The sequence below is a fragment of the Liolophura sinensis genome, chromosome 8 (assembly GCF_032854445.1).
Source record: "Liolophura sinensis isolate JHLJ2023 chromosome 8, CUHK_Ljap_v2, whole genome shotgun sequence".
In the NCBI taxonomy this organism is placed as follows: Eukaryota; Metazoa; Mollusca; class Polyplacophora; order Chitonida; family Chitonidae; genus Liolophura; species Liolophura sinensis.
Window position 1 is genome coordinate 44,733,819 of NC_088302.1, and position 19,562 is coordinate 44,753,380.

A 19,562-nucleotide genomic window follows, 5' to 3' on the forward strand; every position below is an offset into this window, starting at 1 on the left:
GTTTGCAGTTAAAGGGAGACAATTTGGGATAAAAATTTGCCGGAGTTTTGTCCCCTGGATTGCCAGCTATCTTGAAGCTGAGCGTAGCAAGCGTTATTATTGCTCAATAGGCACTATTTGACTTTCCATTACTCCGTGAATTTTATTTATATGATTGGTTTGTAACACTGTAGAAAAAGGATTTCATTCTTGAATCTTTGTAATACTTTGCAATACCGATAATGCAACTGCGTAGACAAACTTTTCAGTTTTCAGAGATTTCTTTGCAATAACTGATGGTGTGATAAATGCTTCCTTTGGCTCATGGTCAAGTAAGAAAAGCCAAAAAACATCTCTATTTGGTCACATTAAGCAGAATAACCTGTTAATATTTAAAACTATTTTCATATATAGTATTTATTGTATGGTAACAGAGTATTGGACTGTAAAGTTTCTACTTTAGGTACTACCGTCTAGTTGAAGCTATAAATTTTTTATATTTTATCAGAAATAGCTTTGAAGATCAGTATTTGTAGGTTGGTGTCAGTGATAATGCGATATATTTAGTAGTGATAAGGTTGAAGTGTTGTGGATCAGGTTTGATAGGCCTCATTCATATAAGAACAAGTCAGTCAAGGACATGCCCCATCACCTGTGCTGAACTTTTGTACATTGTAGTACGTTTGAGGATTACCGGAGCTCAGTTAGCTCTAATCTTCTTATCCCTGGAACTGTTGTGTAACTGCTGCTAGTGTGTAGGACTATAAACCAGATTGGAGTTGAGTGGTACATCGGTAAGCATGCTTAGAGCCAGTCAGGTTGGGATAAATAAAAGCACATAACTATTTATGCCTATGCTACAACGTAACAGACTTTAGCAAAAACCCAGAGCCCACTTGTACAAAGCCTTCTTACGTCACAAGCATGTAACTTCCATGGCAACCAGTAGTGTAGGCATTAATTCACTATGGTTGTTACAGTGCTTGTAACGTTAAGTGAGCTTTGTGCAAGTGGGCCTTGGATTCAGCCCAGAATAATACACATTAAAACTTAGAAGTATATATTTATTTAATTGGTGTTTTATGTTGTACTCAACAATATTTCACTTATACGACAGCAGCCAGTATTATGGTGGGAGAAAACCCACGACCATTCGCATGTTACTGACAGACCTTCTCACGTACAAAGTTAGAAGTAAGATTTTGACTTGAAACTGTACCAGAGCCTATATAGATTGCAGTCTGGCAAAAGCTCACATAAAATACACGAACTTTGCTGAATTGTTTGCGACTTTCATGGCTTTTAATTCTTCAGCCTAGCCATTTGGGTTAGTTCGTCTTGCAGAGAAGATTTCCGGTCATGCACACCCAAAACACACTGACCATGCACACCCATCATGCTGGTTATATAAGGGGAGCAAGGTGTGGCTGAGAGGTTTAGACATTTTCTTTCAATCACTATGACACACAAGCTACAAGTTCAATCCCACCATTGGCAGGAAGTTGTGGATTCCCCTGTTTTTGGGCCTTTCATTACAACAAGAGTCTGACTGTACTTGTGTGGCTGGTTGAACATTTCTCAGTGAAACCCACTTCTCTTCCATCAATATGGTATATATGTTTACTGCACATGTGACAGGACCGCTTCGGTGACCTAATGGTTAGAGCATCCATCTCGTAGTGGGGAAACCCTGGGATCAAACCTGGGTTGGGTCATACCAAAGACTTTAAAAATGGCACTTGCTGCTGCCTCACCTTCACTCATCTCTAAGAGGTTAGAGCAAGGAAACAGGACTGGTTGGCCTGATAACTTGCGAAGTGTTGGTAGTTTACCTTGGGCACTGCCCTTTCCTTCACATGCTAAACTGACCCTTACTGCAAAGGTGAAAAATTCTCTAAGACAACATTAAACAATAATCAACTAAGTAAAGAAATTATCATGAGCTTGTAACAGTGTAGTCCTGTACAAAGCGTCTCCTTGTTCAAAATAAATTGTTCAAGAAGTTATGACAGTGACAGGGCCTTCAAATCTGAAATAGCAGTAGTTACAACTCTGTGATAGTAATATATGCTGCACTCCAGGATCCAGTGTCACAAGACTTTTTGAACCAGTTTTTCAAAAAATTTCTTATAAACTACACTACCTTCAAATAAAGTTCAGAAAATAAATTTAAAAATTTTGTTAAAGTGATACAGACACACAGGGAGTAATTCTTTTATTTGATCAATAATAACCTATTCAAGAATAATTCACATACACAATGAGGGCCAGCACTAAAGAGCAGGGAAACCGAGCTGGAGTATTTCTAGTAGATGTTAAAGGTCATTTAAAAATGGATGATGGAAATCCGACAGAGCTTCAAGGCAAAACTCATCTTGTGCTGCTCATTTGCTCAATACTCTCCCTTATCACTCCTGTGGTCCGTTAATATCAGGGTACCGAATGAAGGAAAAACATGTGGTTATTTTTATCTACCTTCCATTTCCTGTCAGTGCATGTTTAATGAAACACCAAGATGCAGCTTAGGGAAAACTCCTGCATCTTACTCTTTCCCTCTCAAACTTCCCACTTACTGCTAGTACATGTTTGATTTTATTTAGCTGATTGTTGTTTAATGCCACACACAAGAAGATGATTGATGTCTGGATACTGGATGGCAAAACCACGAAGCTCATTCCCTTACAGTCTCCCTTTTTCCTACCGGAGGATATTTATGTCAAGGTAATCGATGAAGGAAATCAAAGAGCTTAGGGAAAACCACCAAGGGCACCAGTAATACATAAAGGAAACCAGACAATTGGGAAGTTCACAAACACTTGTATTATTGAAATTACTTTAATTGTTCTTAAAGAGGGCACTACCATTCCATCAGTTGCAAGTTTATTTATTTGACTGGTGTTTTATTTATTTACTTCTTTGATTTGTGTTTTACTTACACAACGGTTGTCAGCATTATGGTGAGGAAACCAAGAAGAGCCCGGGTGAAACCCACAACCAGGGTGTTCAAAAAGGGCAAGTAGCAGGCTGCAGACAGCTTTCTACTGCCATCCCCGTAGCCGTCTACTGCGAATATTCTTAGTATTTAAATCAATAGTAATTGTGATATAATTACTTTCAATTCAGCCGCGTACTTTTGAACTCTGACCTTCTTTTCTCATTCTAAATGAAACCCTGCACAACCATTCGCAGGTTTGTGTCTGACCTTTCCACTTATGACCGGAGAGGAAGCCACCACGAACTAGACTTGAACTCACAGAGATTGCACTGGTGAGAGGCTCCTGGGTCATTGTTCTGCCTTAGCACACTGACCACTAGGCCATGGATGCCCTCATATGAGTTACAAGATTTGCTTCCCCTTGTAGATGGATGGTTGATACAGCCCATTGTGTTCTGAGGCAAATCTATTTCCTGTTTGCGGTTTAGTTTGTCAACTTCACAACAGACCCACATAAATCTATCGTATGTGTTACAACAGAACAACAGTCAAATGTTTTTGCGTCATTTATTTCGGAGGCATAAAATCCAAAAAGGCGCAAAGAACGGTCTTCACGAGAAACACGAAATAAAATCCACCGACCTGAGACCTAGTGCAAGACTGTGACACAACGAGAAGAAATTTACAAATGAAAAAAAACAAAATGGTACAAAATGAGGATACACGATAGGTCACCCCAAGAGAGCATCCCTGAGTGGTGGAGTTATGATTTGTGCATGTGCTGGAGAGGAGGGGCAGAACACACACCCGTAGAACAGTGATAACCTTTGACCTTGTGGGCTCGCATGACTAACGTCCAATGAAATGTTAACGGATAGACATCGCATAATTCTGCACACACTGGGACAGACCACACATCATTCACATAGCACTGGAACGATACAACACAACGTAGTCAGAGATTTCATAGGTCAGTTTAAAACGACATGTAGTTCAGCAGGTGTCATTGTTCCGCTGATGAGAACACTTGTCAGAATGTCAAGACCATGTTGAGCAGTGATAGGTCAATATGAATTTAAATCCTCTCCATCTGTGAACGTAGCGACATGAACTCCTCTCTCTCTCTCTCTCTCCCGCTGTGATGTTCCAACACACTGAATGTCATAGTTTCGTATACAAAAACTGATAAGGGCCTCTTTCCACTCACAGCAATAATGATTTCAGTGAGACAAATGATCCTCCGAACAGTCGGCTCAAATCAAGACCGTGGGCAAAAACATAACAAGTGTCAAAGTTCAACAGTCTACATAGAGTCGCAATTGAAGAAGTCCACCTACATCTGCAGACATCCAAAAAATAACAACTGACCCACAAAAATGACTGGTTGCCATGACAACATGATTATGTCTGAGGGATAATTTACAGCATGTCAAGTCCAGCCACATGTTGCCTTGGCAACCATTGCGCAAAATGAGATTTGTTCATCATGCATGAGGTTATATTTACAAGTGAGCCTCAACACTGAACATCTGCATGGAGAACGCTCCCATACAGAGAGGATTTTGTACATATATGTATAGAGATATATATATCATAGGTCTCTGAAACCTCGGTCCCAAGATCTCTGTACAACAAAGGGAGGCAATTCCTGGTGAAATATTAAGAACCACACATTTCAGACAATAAGTTTGTAATACCAGTTTGGGTATGTGGTCCAAAATAGCACAGAATAACACAGCCCTACAAGATCACTAGCTGCCAATCATCGCTTTACAATTATGAGAGTCCAGTTTGTTTATCATATATATATATATATATATATATATATATATGCATCTATATATTTCACATTTATGTATGCCTGTACATTGTACGGAGCAATAACGATCGCACGGATGACCAACCAGTGAGGCAAATGACGAGACATTAGATCTGTTAACACATCTGTCACAGTACAGACTCCCACAACACAAACACTCTGCCACGCAGAAAGAGTTCCCGTCTCCGTCTCTAAAGTAAAGAGTTCCACAGACCAAGCCTCTACACGAACACATCAACAGTGGAATAGAAGTCACTTCAGCACTTAGCGCCTCACTTTACAGCGTCAGACATCCAGCAGGAGTCGGTTCTTGAGTGTCCTCAGAAGATAACTTCGTACAGTGTTGCTTTTTTGTCCCCTGACCCAGTCACGATGTATTTGTCATCTACTGAGATGTCACAGCTTAAAACTGAGGAAGACTCTTTTGACTGAAACAGACAAGAAATGCAAGAATTTAGAAATGAGTGCATAGATTTCTTTTTTTCACCAATGATTGATGGTTAGGTTTGAACCTGCATCCCTTGAGTCAATGATAAGATAAATCCGGTTAAACACTAGCCATTTAAATTCATAACAGCTGTATTTATTTATCTATTTAATCAATACTTAACACTGTTCTCAAGCAGTTTTCACCAATACAATGGTTTAAAGGTTTATTGTGTAAGTGTAAAACCACTGCCCTTCAACAAATATCTGGCAATCTCCGTGACTTAAAGACACAGCAAAACAAACAAAAAGTGGAATTTGAGTTCATAACTTCATTAAAGAATGTCTAAACGAACCAGCCAAGACTAATTTCCGCTAGCCAACTGGAAGGTCAACAGCTTAAGTAGTTTTTGAACATGCTGGAAAAAGTTTATGCAGACAGGTGTTCACTGCTTTCAGTTTCTCATACAAATTCAAGGCTTCAGGCCAGTTAGAATTTAAACCATGAAAACAACAAGCAGTAAAGAAATACCTTCGATGTACTTTTTACTTGCTTTTCTCACCTATACCAGATCTTAAGTTTCAACCCACCTGGAAGATACTTGCTCCGTATGGAGTCCTCCAGGCATTTAACAAGTTGTCTTTCCCTGTGCTAACAAACCACTTTCCACAGTATGCAAATTTGAGTGACAGCACACAGCTTTCGTGAAGGTGAAGTTGATATTTGTCAGGTTTGGTGTGGTGTAATACCTCCACATTACTACTTTCCATCCTGAAACAAACAATACAGCACTCTTAGCAATCAATAATCACATCTTTGTTTCTTTTTTTTCACTTTAAACCTGGAATAACCTAAAAAAATCTGCAAAGTTTAACCAAACAAATTAAACAGAAACTGATGAATTAGAAACATTTGTAAATTTGAGTGAATGAGAAAATTAAGCAAATTTTATCGGAAAATTTCACGAAACAAGTTAAACAATATCAATGATGATTTTAAAAAATACTTGAAATTCAAGTGAATAAGCTGGTTACTAAAATTTTTAATTTTTCAAAACCTGAAGTTGATGCAAACTTTCAGGGCACTGCAACATTTTTTTAATCATCACTACTGATTTGTAAAAATGGACTTACCCAACTGCTAACCAATCCCCTGTAGGGCAGTAGCCAAGGGAGAATATCTGGGAGGTAAAGTCATGCTGTTTGAGTTGCTTCCCCTGAAACATAAATCACTCACAGTAAGCATCCAATCTGATATAGCTGTTCGTAACAGAACCCACACTGTAATCTAATCTGACTTGCTGCTAATACATTTTGAAAAGAACTTGTACGTGACACTCACTGTTTACAATGTTACACCAAGATATTATGTCCAAAAATAACATCAGTGACATTACTGATATTATAGATGCTCAGCAGATTTGAATTTTAGTACGAAAGAGAAGATCCTAACTGTGTGAGACTGGTCTGTGTCTTACCTCTCTCAAGTCCCATGAGCGGACAGTATTATCCAAACCACCCGTCCATAGCTTGGTGCCGTCGGGTGAGATGTCTATGCAGCTAGCGCCATCTGTGTGGCCTTGGAATTGCCTGCAAAACACAAAACATCCACCTCATTTGATGATCCAGAGGTCCAGAGGCAACCTTTACTACAGCTCACTCCTATTCAGGCCTTCGTCTAAGGTTTATGTCCATGTGTAATTGCGACACGCCTTATGACCAGGAGTGTGACTTGTACATCTACATTCATTCTTCTCAGATTTTGCCAGGTGTGTTTTCCTATCACACCTACACTTTGTAGGTGTGCAGGGGGGCATTAGGTGTGGGAGGGGATAGCACGCCTCAAATTCAAAGGCATGTTTGAGTGCTGTTGTAAATATAGCCACAGATGTGCAAGTCAGATAATTTTTATACCAGAAACAACATTGTTAGCTAAACCTATGTATCACACATAAACACAATTAGATAGAACACATAAATTCTGAAGTCCAGTCATGTACTCATCTAAACTTATCTCAGCACATAAATACTCTAACTGCTTATTCATACCAGAAGAAATTACAAATAAATCATAAAAGGGAAACAATTCGAGTGTTTGGTGGGCAAACTAAGAGTTTGTGTACCAATGCTACATGTAAGTAAATAATAACAAATCATATAGACTGTCTAACCAGTCATCAATAACAAACTGCTGAAAGCTAACTTCAACAAAAATATCAGTGTGCAAATAGAAATGGACTGCCTATTTTACATTAGATGAATCAAAATAGAAAGAATATATTTTTCAGCTGATCTGCAGTATCTACAATCTCATAATGACATGATTAAGATTGCTTTGTGTCACCATCTAACAAGCTGCCTATAAAAGGACTGGTCATTCTGTCTGCCTGGTTTGACCTTATAATGGCAGCCGTCCCAAACACCAACAGTTCCTCACCACTCTCAACCATTTGCCAAATTGCATTAAATAAACACGCCTCTCCCTAAGATCCAGGCGACAGCCCCGCTATTGATCCTTGTACTAAGTGTTAATTCTCCTCAACTCTCAACCATGCTGTTGCCATGGCAACCCGCCCGCAGCTGAAAACCGCGAGTCAATTCTTGTTAATTGTAGTGCTAGCTCTGAAGCCCATTGACAATGAGACATTTGCTGAAATTTGACCGTGCGGAGGCTGCTTAAACATCCATGTTGACACGTTAAGGCTGCGACCACCGTTTGTTTAGGACAGGGAAGGGAAGGGAGAGGGTGGGGGGCAGAAGGCAGTCGTACTCCACACCTGACTCTGCTTCAGTTCACAGCACATCAGCCAAGGGTGCTGGCACGAGTCAACAGCAGGCAATTAGGACACAGGTCACACAAAGATAACTCCTAATACTGTAATGTAGTACAGTTAAAAAAAAACAAAGCTGTGGTCGACACACTACTTCCACTGTAACATTTAAAACCACACTGTATCACAGGCAAGGACAGTGTAACTCTCTAGAGTCAGTTATAAGTGGGCTCTTGCACATTTGGCCACGTCTGTTATAACAAATCCCAACCTGTACATTAAATATTTAAGGTAGCCCTCTAACATCTGTTTCAAGAGGGCTTCTCTGTACCAGCCATTGTTACGTGTTATAACCAAAATCCTCCAATAAATTGTCTACTCCGAGAGTACTGTGCTGGGGTCGATTCCACAAATCTCAAATTTAAAAACTCTGTACAATGCTTAGTTCTTGGTAGTGGGTGTGGAATTTGGGCACATTTGTCTTAAAACAAAATTGATGAGGGGGACAAAATTTTGATTTCTAAAGCCCAAAAACAAGCTATCAGATCATATTTCAAATTCTGACTTAGTCAGAAAAGGCCTTTGTGGACTTGGTCCACAGCTAGACACATCTACAGCTCATAGTTTCTCCCCCTGTCACTTACTGCATCTATATTGAGGCATCTATATTGAGGCATCCTACCAAGACTATACCATATGAAGAATCCAACAACACAATATGAAATGTGTCACATCAGACAATGAAGTCAGCAATGAAAATAGCAAACCATTGTTTTGTAGGCACCAGAGCTAGACCTCCTGATAATGGGTGGTTCTGATTTTACTGAGCTACTCAGAATTCTACTGAAGTGTTAATTATCTCAAGCATAAGGACAATCATAGCCCAGGAGAAAACAGCACCAAGACCATTCACTTTGAAATGTGCACGAAATGCTATACTTCAGAACAAAGGTTTCATTTTTTCTCACAACATCCTTAAGAAATATGTAGGGGAAAGGGTCACGCCAAGAAATTGCCAGTTAGGATAAATGTTGCCTAGTTTTCTGGGTTTTCAAAATTTCATCCATGTTGTTATACCACAGCTTTTGTTAGTGATGAAAAATGCACAGGCCTTCACGGTCCACACGAAAGCAAGGGAAAGTTGAGAATATAGAGTTTATTTTACCTGACAAGGGTTTGATTATGCAGGTCCCACACGGCGATGTTTCCATCACTACAGCAGCTGAAACACACCTTTGAATCTGGGCTGATGGCCAGTGCGTAACACGCTGGAGCGTTAGATGTTAGCTCCGCCTTTATCCTAGGAGTGGGCTGTAACATAGGACAGGTGTGTCAGGGACTGTGTGTCAATAACAGGTCACACAGTAACAACGAAGTAGAACACACTGCTACATAAATACACTGCTATCTTATACAATAAATAGTGTCTCTTTTTATATTTTTCTATATTCCAGTGTTACATGAAGACTTGTCACCAGATGTATCCGTGTGTTTACACGTACCAATAACAGCTACAAATCTTGCTTAATCCTTTTAGGTTATGAAGTGTATCACAAATATACTTTGTTTATTTGACACAGAATATTTGCACAAAAGAAACAGTTGCAGGTATCTGATATTCACAATTTGTTATCAGGGTGATGATCAGGGTACTCACAGCTGCCAGGTCCCAAATCGATAATGTACTCGCTTCTCCCCCAACAATCAAGGTTCGACCATCTTTTAACAGCTTAATTGACCGAATGTAGTTATCTCTTTGCTGTAAGAAAAAAAAAATCTGTTATATTCTAGTGTTACATAGAAGCAAATATTCTTTCCACATTTCACCTACATACATGTGGATAACATTATATACTGATATGTTTTATACTGTTTATGAAACTAGTTTATTGTTTAAGTTTTAGTTGATTGATTGCTATTATCAAAACAAATACATATGAATTACAACTTCAGTGAGCAGTAAGTGATGTTTCGGTTACAGATACTAATACCGTTATCAAGCAATTTGTTATGTTATGCAACACAGCTTCTAAATGCCATTGAAAGCTATTAGACTTGTGAATATTGAACTCACAGAACAGCATTTCATTACACAAAAACGAGTGCTCACGTTATGCATTTAACACTGTACATTATGCAGCTGACTGCACAAGAAGATGAAATGTAAATTCTTCAACCTTTTCGCATGTTTGCAAGGTGTTTACTCAAGCATGTTCTGAAGGCATTATTCTGTGTTGACTGATAAAATTATACTTTTTGTGAAGTCTGGACACTGGACAATCCAACCAATGTAGTTTTGTGTCCAGAATCAAATTAAAAATGTGCATAAATTGCAATGAAAGTTGCTCTTTTATACCTGAAAAGTTTGAGGAATTAAGGTAAAGAAGAATTGTAATTCTCACCAGACAATCTAACTGTGAAATCGGGCTTTTGTTTCCCGGCTGACTTATGTCCCAGACCTTCACACAACCCTGGTCACAAAGAAAAATGGTAATCAATTCAAATCTTGGACACAATGTAACAAAATTTACTAACATATTTGATGTCTTACTGCAGAATATTTATTTTGCATCATATCAGACTTGTGAAAAAAAAGGGTGAGCCATTTGAAACTTTGGCTTCTTGCCAAATGCTCAATAACCTTCTCAATATATTTATCTCAATGCTTTGTTAAGCCATACTGAAGAGAACTTGCATTTTAAGACTGATGGTTTAACGCAGAAGAAACTATTCTGGCACATTGGAAACCATATCATGTACTTTTAGCCAACACCAACACCAACACCCCCCCCCACCCCCACCCCCCCGCCGAATGCCATGTCCCTGAGAAGCCTGTAACATTATTGGTTAATGGATAGAGGTCTTCACACAAGGATGTCTTACCAATCTTCCCAATATTTACATACATATTTAATACAGGAATTTGTACCAGATTCATGGACCAAGCTTTTTTTTCTTTTTTTTTTTGATGATTGAAATTATCCAGAATATGCAAAGGACTTCATAACAAGGACAAAAATATGAATCACATTCTTATTACATATGAATGACAATTAAGTCTGCACAAGAATGAATCAATCAAGGCATTATAAGTAAATACAGACTACATGTATATGGAAACACTGGCTAACTCAAATATCGGAATCTGGTAGACTGGCAGTCAGCTGGTTACCAATAAGATGTCTACACAGCTCATGTGGTCGCATCTGTTAGATGGAGGCCAATCAAGACCTCAAGGCAATCAACGGTAATTTCACAATTTACATTTTACAATGAGCAAAGAAAACAAACAAACAGAAAAATGAAAAGATGACAGTCCTATATGTCCTATACCGGGGGGGGGGGGGGGGGGAGGTGTATGCACGTAGTTGTGCACTAAAGTTATTTTATCTCCAGGCCATCAAAACTATATTAATGCAAAACAGCTGTAGCTGTGTCCAGGTGCCTAGGAACAGCAAGTAACAACATTTGTGGAAACTTTTAAGTTAACTAACACCAATAATTACTGCTCTTTGTATTTATTGATTGCCACTGATTTCAGTCCGGATGTTTCACCGCGACGCATGAAAAGGTAAAACACACTAAATAAACAAGCAATATTATCTCATAGCATTCAGGCGCAATCTCCTCCAAATATCAAGTGTAAATGAGAGTATAATAATAGCAAACCTTTCCGCCGGTATAAACGTGTCTTGTGGGATCACTGATGGTCACTGCACACACAACCTCGCCGTGGTTTAATGTGTTAATCTGCCGTGCATGACGAGGAATGCCTGGACCAATCAGAGCATCTGGTGGGAAAGGTACGGGCTGCATCTGGCCGTCTGCGCTGACGTGAAATGAATATGCTCTGAAAAGCAAAAATTTATTTGATTCTTAAAGTAAGTAATGTTAAGTAATAAGGTTTGAGATCTTATAAATTACTGACTTGACAAATGTCAACGTCTGGAGAATGACAACCACACTAAATGTTTTTTCATTTCATTTTATTATTATTTTATGTTGTACAGTAAATGCTTGTGACATGAGAATAAAAAAACATCATCTGAAGTCAATCAAACACTGAAACTTTCAAACTCCCCGACAAGGGGCTACTGGAGTGGAACTGTTCCATCATCTTTACTTAATTCAATTCATTCAAACATTAAGGCTTTGCATAAAACATTATTTGTCCAAATACTATGATTTGTTGTTTTTAGTATGTACTCAGACAATGCCAGTGATGCCATCACCATTAGCTATGGCTCAGAGAAGAGTAATTTATTCCAAAACATAAATATATGATGATATTGCTTACGGTTTTCCCCCAAGAGATGGTGCTCTCATGTGCGCGTGAGGGTCGAAACCAACCTGAAACCAACATTCATAAATGTGAAAGATTGAATGCTTCTTTAGATACAGATATACAGTACATGTAGTCGTAGAACAATCATTACAATACAACACATTATTGGGTAAGGTGAGGCCAATTTCAAGATTTCCAACGATTTATTCATATGACTAGTGTTGTACATCATACTCTAGAATATTTCATTTATATCGCAGCGGGCAGCATGATGGTGGTAGGGGACCGGGCACAGCCCGTGGAAACCCACGACCATCTGCAGGTTGCTGGAAGACCTGGGCCCTGGTTATACAGCAGAGCTATAGCTGGTACTGACCATGGGGTTTCGGTTGTAGTTATTCAGGGCTCCTGGAGAGATGTTGTTATGAAGCATACTGTTAGGGTAGGCTCCCCCTGGGCTCAGGTCAGCGGGCATGGGGTGACTAGCATGGGGCATGAAGGGATATGGACCTGCAAACACACCAGAAAAAACAACATCTTAACAACCTTCAAATTAATCATCTTTCCTGAACTATGGCTAAGGTTTGGCTTCACAAGCTAGTAAAATCTGCTTTTAACATGATAAACACTGACTTCCAAAACTATGCACGTACATTAATTACTTTCAAATTGAATGCCAATCGGTTGCTGTTGCATGAGGCACTGTTTTTAATGTTTAAACTGTCCTTATGCAAATGTCCATGAGTTTCATGCACACAATATAACATAAAGTTTAATTTAATGATTGTGGAAACAGTTCTAGAAATGATCAGATCTTTGCCCTCTAGTAAAAAGGACAGAGCCTCTTTACCCAGTGGTCTTGTGCCAGTATGACAAGCTTTATTATCATCCAGTTGACAGGCGTGCTGTTTTAATAGTTAGTTGGCAGGTGGAATCAAGTCATCCAAGTTTAGCAAGATAAACAAAACTCTGAACACAAAGAGGAAATAGGAGAAAAAAACAAACAGAGGTTGTGCACAGGAGAAACAAATGCACAGCAAATGAAAATAAAATGCCTTTTACAGCTTGTTCACAGATTGCCGCGGGAGAGAGGAGCTGGTTACATGCATGTATTGGAGGAGACATTGACTTGTAATTGGAGAAACGCTGTTCAAGGAGAGAGAACAAGTTCCCCAGCCAACCAAGCATGAAATTATCACTCAAGTCTAGAAACGTGGGAAAAGCTCTCCTCGGTGAAAGAAAGATATTACACAGCCTTAGGGGGGTGTTATCATATCACTGGGGTTAGTCTAGGTGTTATCGTTGTTATCAACACAAACAAAATTACAGGGATAAAGTTAAAGTGATGTAATTGAGGTATGGAGTTGGTCATGGGTGAGGGAGGAGAGGGTGGAGGGGGTAAGGGCTATTAGGCTGGGGCTCAGTGCCAGGGTGTCAAGTACACCCTCTGTTTGTTATCAGCACCATGAGCATTACCCCGACAAGCCTGGCTGGCCACATCAATCGTGTGCCTTAATCACCCAATAACCCTCGTAATATAACCTCTTCTGTTTCAATTACTCACAGGCCAGGAAACACAACTCCGAAGTTCACGCTTAACTAGGCAGCCGAACTAATCAATGTGTGCACGAAGTCAGTCGAACAGAACGTCACAATTATCTTAAACACTGGGTATGTTGGTATGAAATTCTACGCTAGCCGCCAGAAGTACATGGCTAAATGTCAGAAGAGCAGCGATCAAGTGGATTTCAACACCCAACTACGGACCAGTTTTGAGGGATATCAAAATTCCTTCACTGACCTCAACAAGCCCCACCATAAATTTAAAGGAAGCATTTCAACAAAGACCACTTCAAAACACCGATTGCACCTGATACCTGTGTTATTTAATGTTACTATTTTATGGTGTTATTTCACAGAATCAGTAGGCTGAAATTTTTGTTCCTTATAAATCTATTGACACTTGAGAGGTATCCTAAATACACAATTGTACACACATTGTAACATAACCAAAGAAATAAATGAAATAAAAGCTTTTAATCTCACATGCACCAGATGTATTGTGTACATGAGGAGATAGGACAGAAGACTGGACTTTTACAGTTCATACATGTTTTCCACATTTTCTCAGCATGTTTCTTCACATGTTCTTCAGCTAGGACATTCTACTAATTCATCTTACTGAGTCAGGTGAAGCATCGTATAATTGAAAACCATATTCCTATGACATTACAACAAAGAGGAAAGTACTTCTACAAATCTATCATACTTTATTATGAGACCACAAAATAAGAGGAATACTTAAGGAGTGTGAAATAAAAGATTCAAAGTAACACAGAACGTAAGACATATGTTGACAAAGGACACAAGAAGAGACAAACACACGCACACACAGACAGAGAGGCACGCAGAAAGGCAGGTGAAGATGAAGATTGAGCAAGGAACAAGAGCCTTACCCATTGCAGGTTTGACAACGGGTTTCATACCTCCCGAGGGGCCTGGGGTCACACTTCCAGAACTGGTTGGGGTCACAGGTTTGGATACTGGGGTGTTGGCCTTCTCATTCTGTAAAAGTAGCAATACAGACATAACTGATCTGAAATTGTTGTAAAGCATGTTGTCAAGTATTATTCACTTCTACTAGGTGAGGCAATTCTCAAATTCCATGTCCAGATCCGGGATTGAACACACACCTCTGTGTTCCGGCAACTGAAACACAAGCGTCTAAATCCCTCAGCTGTTCCCCACATCTCAAGAGAAGACAAAACAGACTAAAGAAAGAACTACCACCCCACTCCCCATGACAAAGGGCTATACATACTGTATACTGTATAACATGTTTATCAAAACCAACAAGAATGACATACTTTTATCTGAAAAAATATCACAGAAACACTTCTATATGAATGACGAAATGTTATGTAGAAGTGAAGGGTCACCTCTTTGGGTCTGGAAGATGTGCTCGCGTGGGATGAGGTATCACTTCGCGGACTGATGCGGTCATCTTTCTTGTGTGCGTCACGACTGTTTTTATCCCGAGGAGACAGATCCCCATTCACTGGGGAGGAGGGATCCTGCAAAAATAGGAAAAATATGTGATGACAAACGTAACAATCCAATCCATCGTTTACAGTGCTACTTCTTCCAAACAAGACTACAAAAATACTGATGAAAATGAATGTATGTAATAGAAGATTTGACAGTAACAGACTACTTTTTCAGAAGTTCTCAGTTATATGAAATAAATGTATATGCCTTACATAAAATCTATATTCAGGAATGATACAGCACAGATCAGGTGAGGGAACCTAAGATTCTTACCTCTGCCACATCTACCACAAGGTCTTGTTCGCCATCACTCTTCTCATCGCTGTCCTGTAAATCATCAACACAATCCCTGCATTAACCATGAACACAATCACTGTACTAAACATCAACACAATCACTGTACTAAACATCAAGACAATCACAGCACTAAACATCAACACAATCCCTGCATTAACCATGGACACAATCACTGCACTAAACATCACCACAATCCCTGCATTAACCATGAATACAATCACTGCACTCAACATCAACACAATCACTGTACTAAACATCAAGACAATCACTGTACTAAACATCAACACAATCCCTGCATTAATCATGGACACAATCACTGCACTCAACATCAACACAATCACTGTACTAAACATCAAGACAATCACAGCACTAAACATCAACACAATCCCTGCATTAACCATGGACACAATCACTGTACTAATCATTAACACAATCACTGCAATAAACATTAAGAGTCCTGACCATTACCACAATCACTGCAATGATCATTAACAGCACTGATTATAAACACAACCACAGAATTAACCATTAATAAAATCGACCATTAGTAAACAAAAGAGATCACTACAATATTTCAAAATCATTGCCATCAATAAACATGCACTGACAAGCTCTTGGAACTGAATAGTCCTTTTCAAGAAACAGTAAACTTTTCTAGTCACCAAAAGCAATATTCACTATACTGCTATAGTGGGACAGCATTAACAGTTGTCTGGACTTTCTGAGCGGAAAATCCACTTACATTTAATTTCTCTTCTGTGCGTCGTTTCTTGCCGTCATTGAGCTCTGGTGACCTGCTGCGATGACGATACTTATCCCTGTCACCAGGAGAAGCCGAGGACCTCTGCCAAGACAAAAAATTGTCATATTTAGATATTGGATACAGAACTAAGACAAAACATCACACTCAAAACTCATCACATCGAGACATTCTATGCTGAACTACATGCCCCAGACAGAGCATGATCACATTAGTACATTGCATACAGACTTAAATGTTAGAATAACTTGAGGTCCCATCTTATAACATCATACGGGTTTAGACAAACCTTTTAGACAAATTCTTTCCCTTTTCTTCAGGCAAAATTTAATACTGGTATATTCACATCAGGACGTAATTATAACCTTGACCCTTACCTTACTGCTATGTTCATACAACCAGCACAATTACTAAGAATCATAAAATCACTGACATAGTATGGACACCATTTCCCACCATTAAGCCATGAGACATCAGGATGACTATTTAAAAAAAGGAGATATTCACTCAAATAAGAACAATTTTTAGATGCTGTTTTTTTTTAACCGTTTTCAACATATCAAAATTTATTTAATTATTTAGTGATTTTTTTTTCTCTCTATTAAAAGGCCCCTGCTATGCAAACAATGGCAGAGTTGAATATGTGTATCTATGTGGGCTGTGTGTACATGTATGTGTATTGGTTGGTTTAATCCATGAGAGTCCAGCCCACCCAGCTGGGAAGGGCCCAAAGAACCTAGATGTCTAAAACAAGACTATTATTCACCTTTGGACTGATCTTTCTTTTCTATTGTTTAATTGAGGCACATCAGTTAAAGAACAGAATAATTTTCCCAGCCGTACACACCTGCCATTACCAGCATGTGCAGAGACATAAAGACAATACAAGTCCCAGACAGATTTCCTAGAGTGATCTCCCTTCCACTACAACTTAAGAATTGGAAATTTCCACAGTCTCCTGTAACAAGCCTGACAGAGCTAGGATGTAAGAAATGTTAAGCTGCAAAAACCAGCACTACACTTGTGGAAAAGGAAGGTTAGCGTGGACTGAGCCCGTCTATCCACTGTTGACACATCAGCCAGACGCCATGGAGGAACCAAACAACATTGACACTGGCTGGTGGCTGGGCCTGAGCTCCCCTCTACACCCCACTCCTTAGGACAGTCTCATTGAGAAAAGTCGGCAGGTAAACCTCAAGGGTGGCAGAGAATTCCCACCTGTGTGTAACGAGGTAATCCAGTGTTTACAAACTGATCAAGACTGGAGGTTGGCTGGCTTCTGGCCATAGATAACACTTGAGTTGAGAGCTGTAATCAACAAGCTTTGATGGATGAAGAAGTAAAAAGTTAGCCAGGACAGACAGCGCAGGAAACCACAGAAATACAGGGAACAATTTTCAGGACAGGCACCTGTCCCATAACTGCTTAAAGCAAGAAGAACAGAAAAAGAAAAATTGACACCAAAAAAGTGAACACATAACTATTCAGCACAAAAACTGAAAAACAATACTTCTGTAGTGGATTTTCCCCCGCAGAAAAGGCTTTGTTTTGTTTTCATACAACGCACGATTAGTGGAGCTAAAAATAAAACCTCTTGTGACTTCCGGCACTTTTTTGGAGCATCTGTTTTACTTGTTTTGTTTCTTAATAAAGAAAAAGGCTCAAATGGAAAAGAAAATAATGCATAAGATCTCTCCAAATGTATTTATCTTCTTTCTATTTATACCCGTGCGAATATATCAGAGGAATCAGTGCCAGCTCTAAGCGCAGATATACTGGTCAGTGAATCATAACCTGTCATGTGAAATTCAGTGACATCAGTCAAGAGCCCCACAAAAGCCCTCATATATCCACCCTCTGGAGTTCTCTTGCTAAGTAACAAGTACTCTTGAAGTTAAAGGATTAATGAAGGATCTGGACTGTAATGAAGGATCTGTACTGTAATGAAGGATCTGGACTGTAATGAAGGATCTGGACTGTAATGAAGGATCTGTACTGTAATGAAGGATCTGGACTGTAATGAAGGATCTGGACTGTAATGAAGGATCTGTACTGTAATGGAGCATCTGTATTGTTAAACAACCTTCCTCTGCCCATAAACTTAATCACTATTCTATAGGGGAAACATTTTTGGGACAGTCCATCGAAATGTCATCAAATACATGTAAAATGTATAGTTTCCTAATTTAGCTGAAGGTAAAATTTCATCTTCTACATAAAAATGTCTCTTTAGATCAAAATAGCAATCATGGGTATGAACATTTCAATGTTACATAAAGACATTAATTTATGTCTATAATTCCAGTTCTATTTTTCAATGAATCTGTAATTCATCTTAATACGGTAAGAATGAAGGGTCACAGCATTTCAACAGTGTTGTAGTTGATAAAACTATTTTATGTTTGCACTGACACATACATACACACACAACCTACAGTTTAGTTTTTATGTGATATTTCATCCTTCACAAAGCACAAAAGAATAAAAACGAAGAAAAAAATTGCCTACGAAAACCAATTTATACAAACATTGAGGGTTAAGTAAAACTGCTGTGAGTAAGGCTTTTCTAGCTTTGTACACATATCTATCGCTATTAGCACACGATTTTAGCAGGCTTGTAATACCCCCTGCAACAGCACGAAACAGAAAAATGAATTTGCGGAGTAAACATGTGTTGGGTGATACAGGCCCCTTGAGGGGGAACGGTTCAAACAGTTACAACAGGGGTGAATTCACACTCGACAAAACTATCCCTATATGTTAAAAGGATAAATATTTCTCCCATATACAGAGACTTGATATCACCCAGGCTGTCCTAGCATGCTTTCTCTACGTCCCATTCATGCAGATCAATGTAGACTATGTTTAAACAACCTCTATGTTTGCTCTATCACTCAAATATGGCTATTTTGGGGCGATGTCCTGTGTGTTTAAAAATAAGAGTAAATTTGTTCAACCCCTAGCGCAGTCTAGCTGCTGACAACCAAATTCAATCTTCACCAGCTTGACAGAGGCCCAACTTCACAATGTACAAAATGGCTTGTTTAACAAGACGAGGTGACGTCGGTACGATTGCGTGTTCTAGTCAACGCCAGTCAGTGTGTTCAGCACAGGCATGGGCAGACCCCTTCCACACCAGGGACAGCTATTATGGTGTTTAGTTTCTTGCACACTACAAGACCTGTATTTTCCATGCCTATGTTATACATGCATAGAAAACCACAGTGACAAAGACACCACCC

At 39.2% G+C, this 19,562-nt stretch overlaps 1 protein-coding gene across 1 annotated transcript in view; it reads right to left on the minus strand.

The window, feature by feature from the left end:
- Positions 1-4,752: 4,752 nt before the first annotated feature.
- The window catches only part of LOC135474012 (transducin-like enhancer protein 4), a 40,595-nt gene continuing 25,785 nt past the window's right edge, over positions 4,753-19,562 (minus strand). The window contains exons 9-22 of the mRNA XM_064753993.1: positions 16,303-16,404; positions 15,537-15,590; positions 15,155-15,289; positions 14,672-14,780; positions 12,592-12,725; positions 12,228-12,280; positions 11,600-11,780; positions 10,333-10,401; positions 9,588-9,689; positions 9,096-9,241; positions 6,638-6,749; positions 6,294-6,376; positions 5,751-5,931; positions 4,753-5,161 (exon numbers count right to left, since the gene is read on the minus strand). Of these exons, the coding sequence (XP_064610063.1) occupies positions 5,054-5,161; positions 5,751-5,931; positions 6,294-6,376; positions 6,638-6,749; positions 9,096-9,241; positions 9,588-9,689; positions 10,333-10,401; positions 11,600-11,780; positions 12,228-12,280; positions 12,592-12,725; positions 14,672-14,780; positions 15,155-15,289; positions 15,537-15,590; positions 16,303-16,404 (1,569 nt within the window). The 3' untranslated portion in view covers positions 4,753-5,053. The remainder of the gene's footprint in view (positions 5,162-5,750; positions 5,932-6,293; positions 6,377-6,637; positions 6,750-9,095; positions 9,242-9,587; positions 9,690-10,332; positions 10,402-11,599; positions 11,781-12,227; positions 12,281-12,591; positions 12,726-14,671; positions 14,781-15,154; positions 15,290-15,536; positions 15,591-16,302; positions 16,405-19,562) is intronic.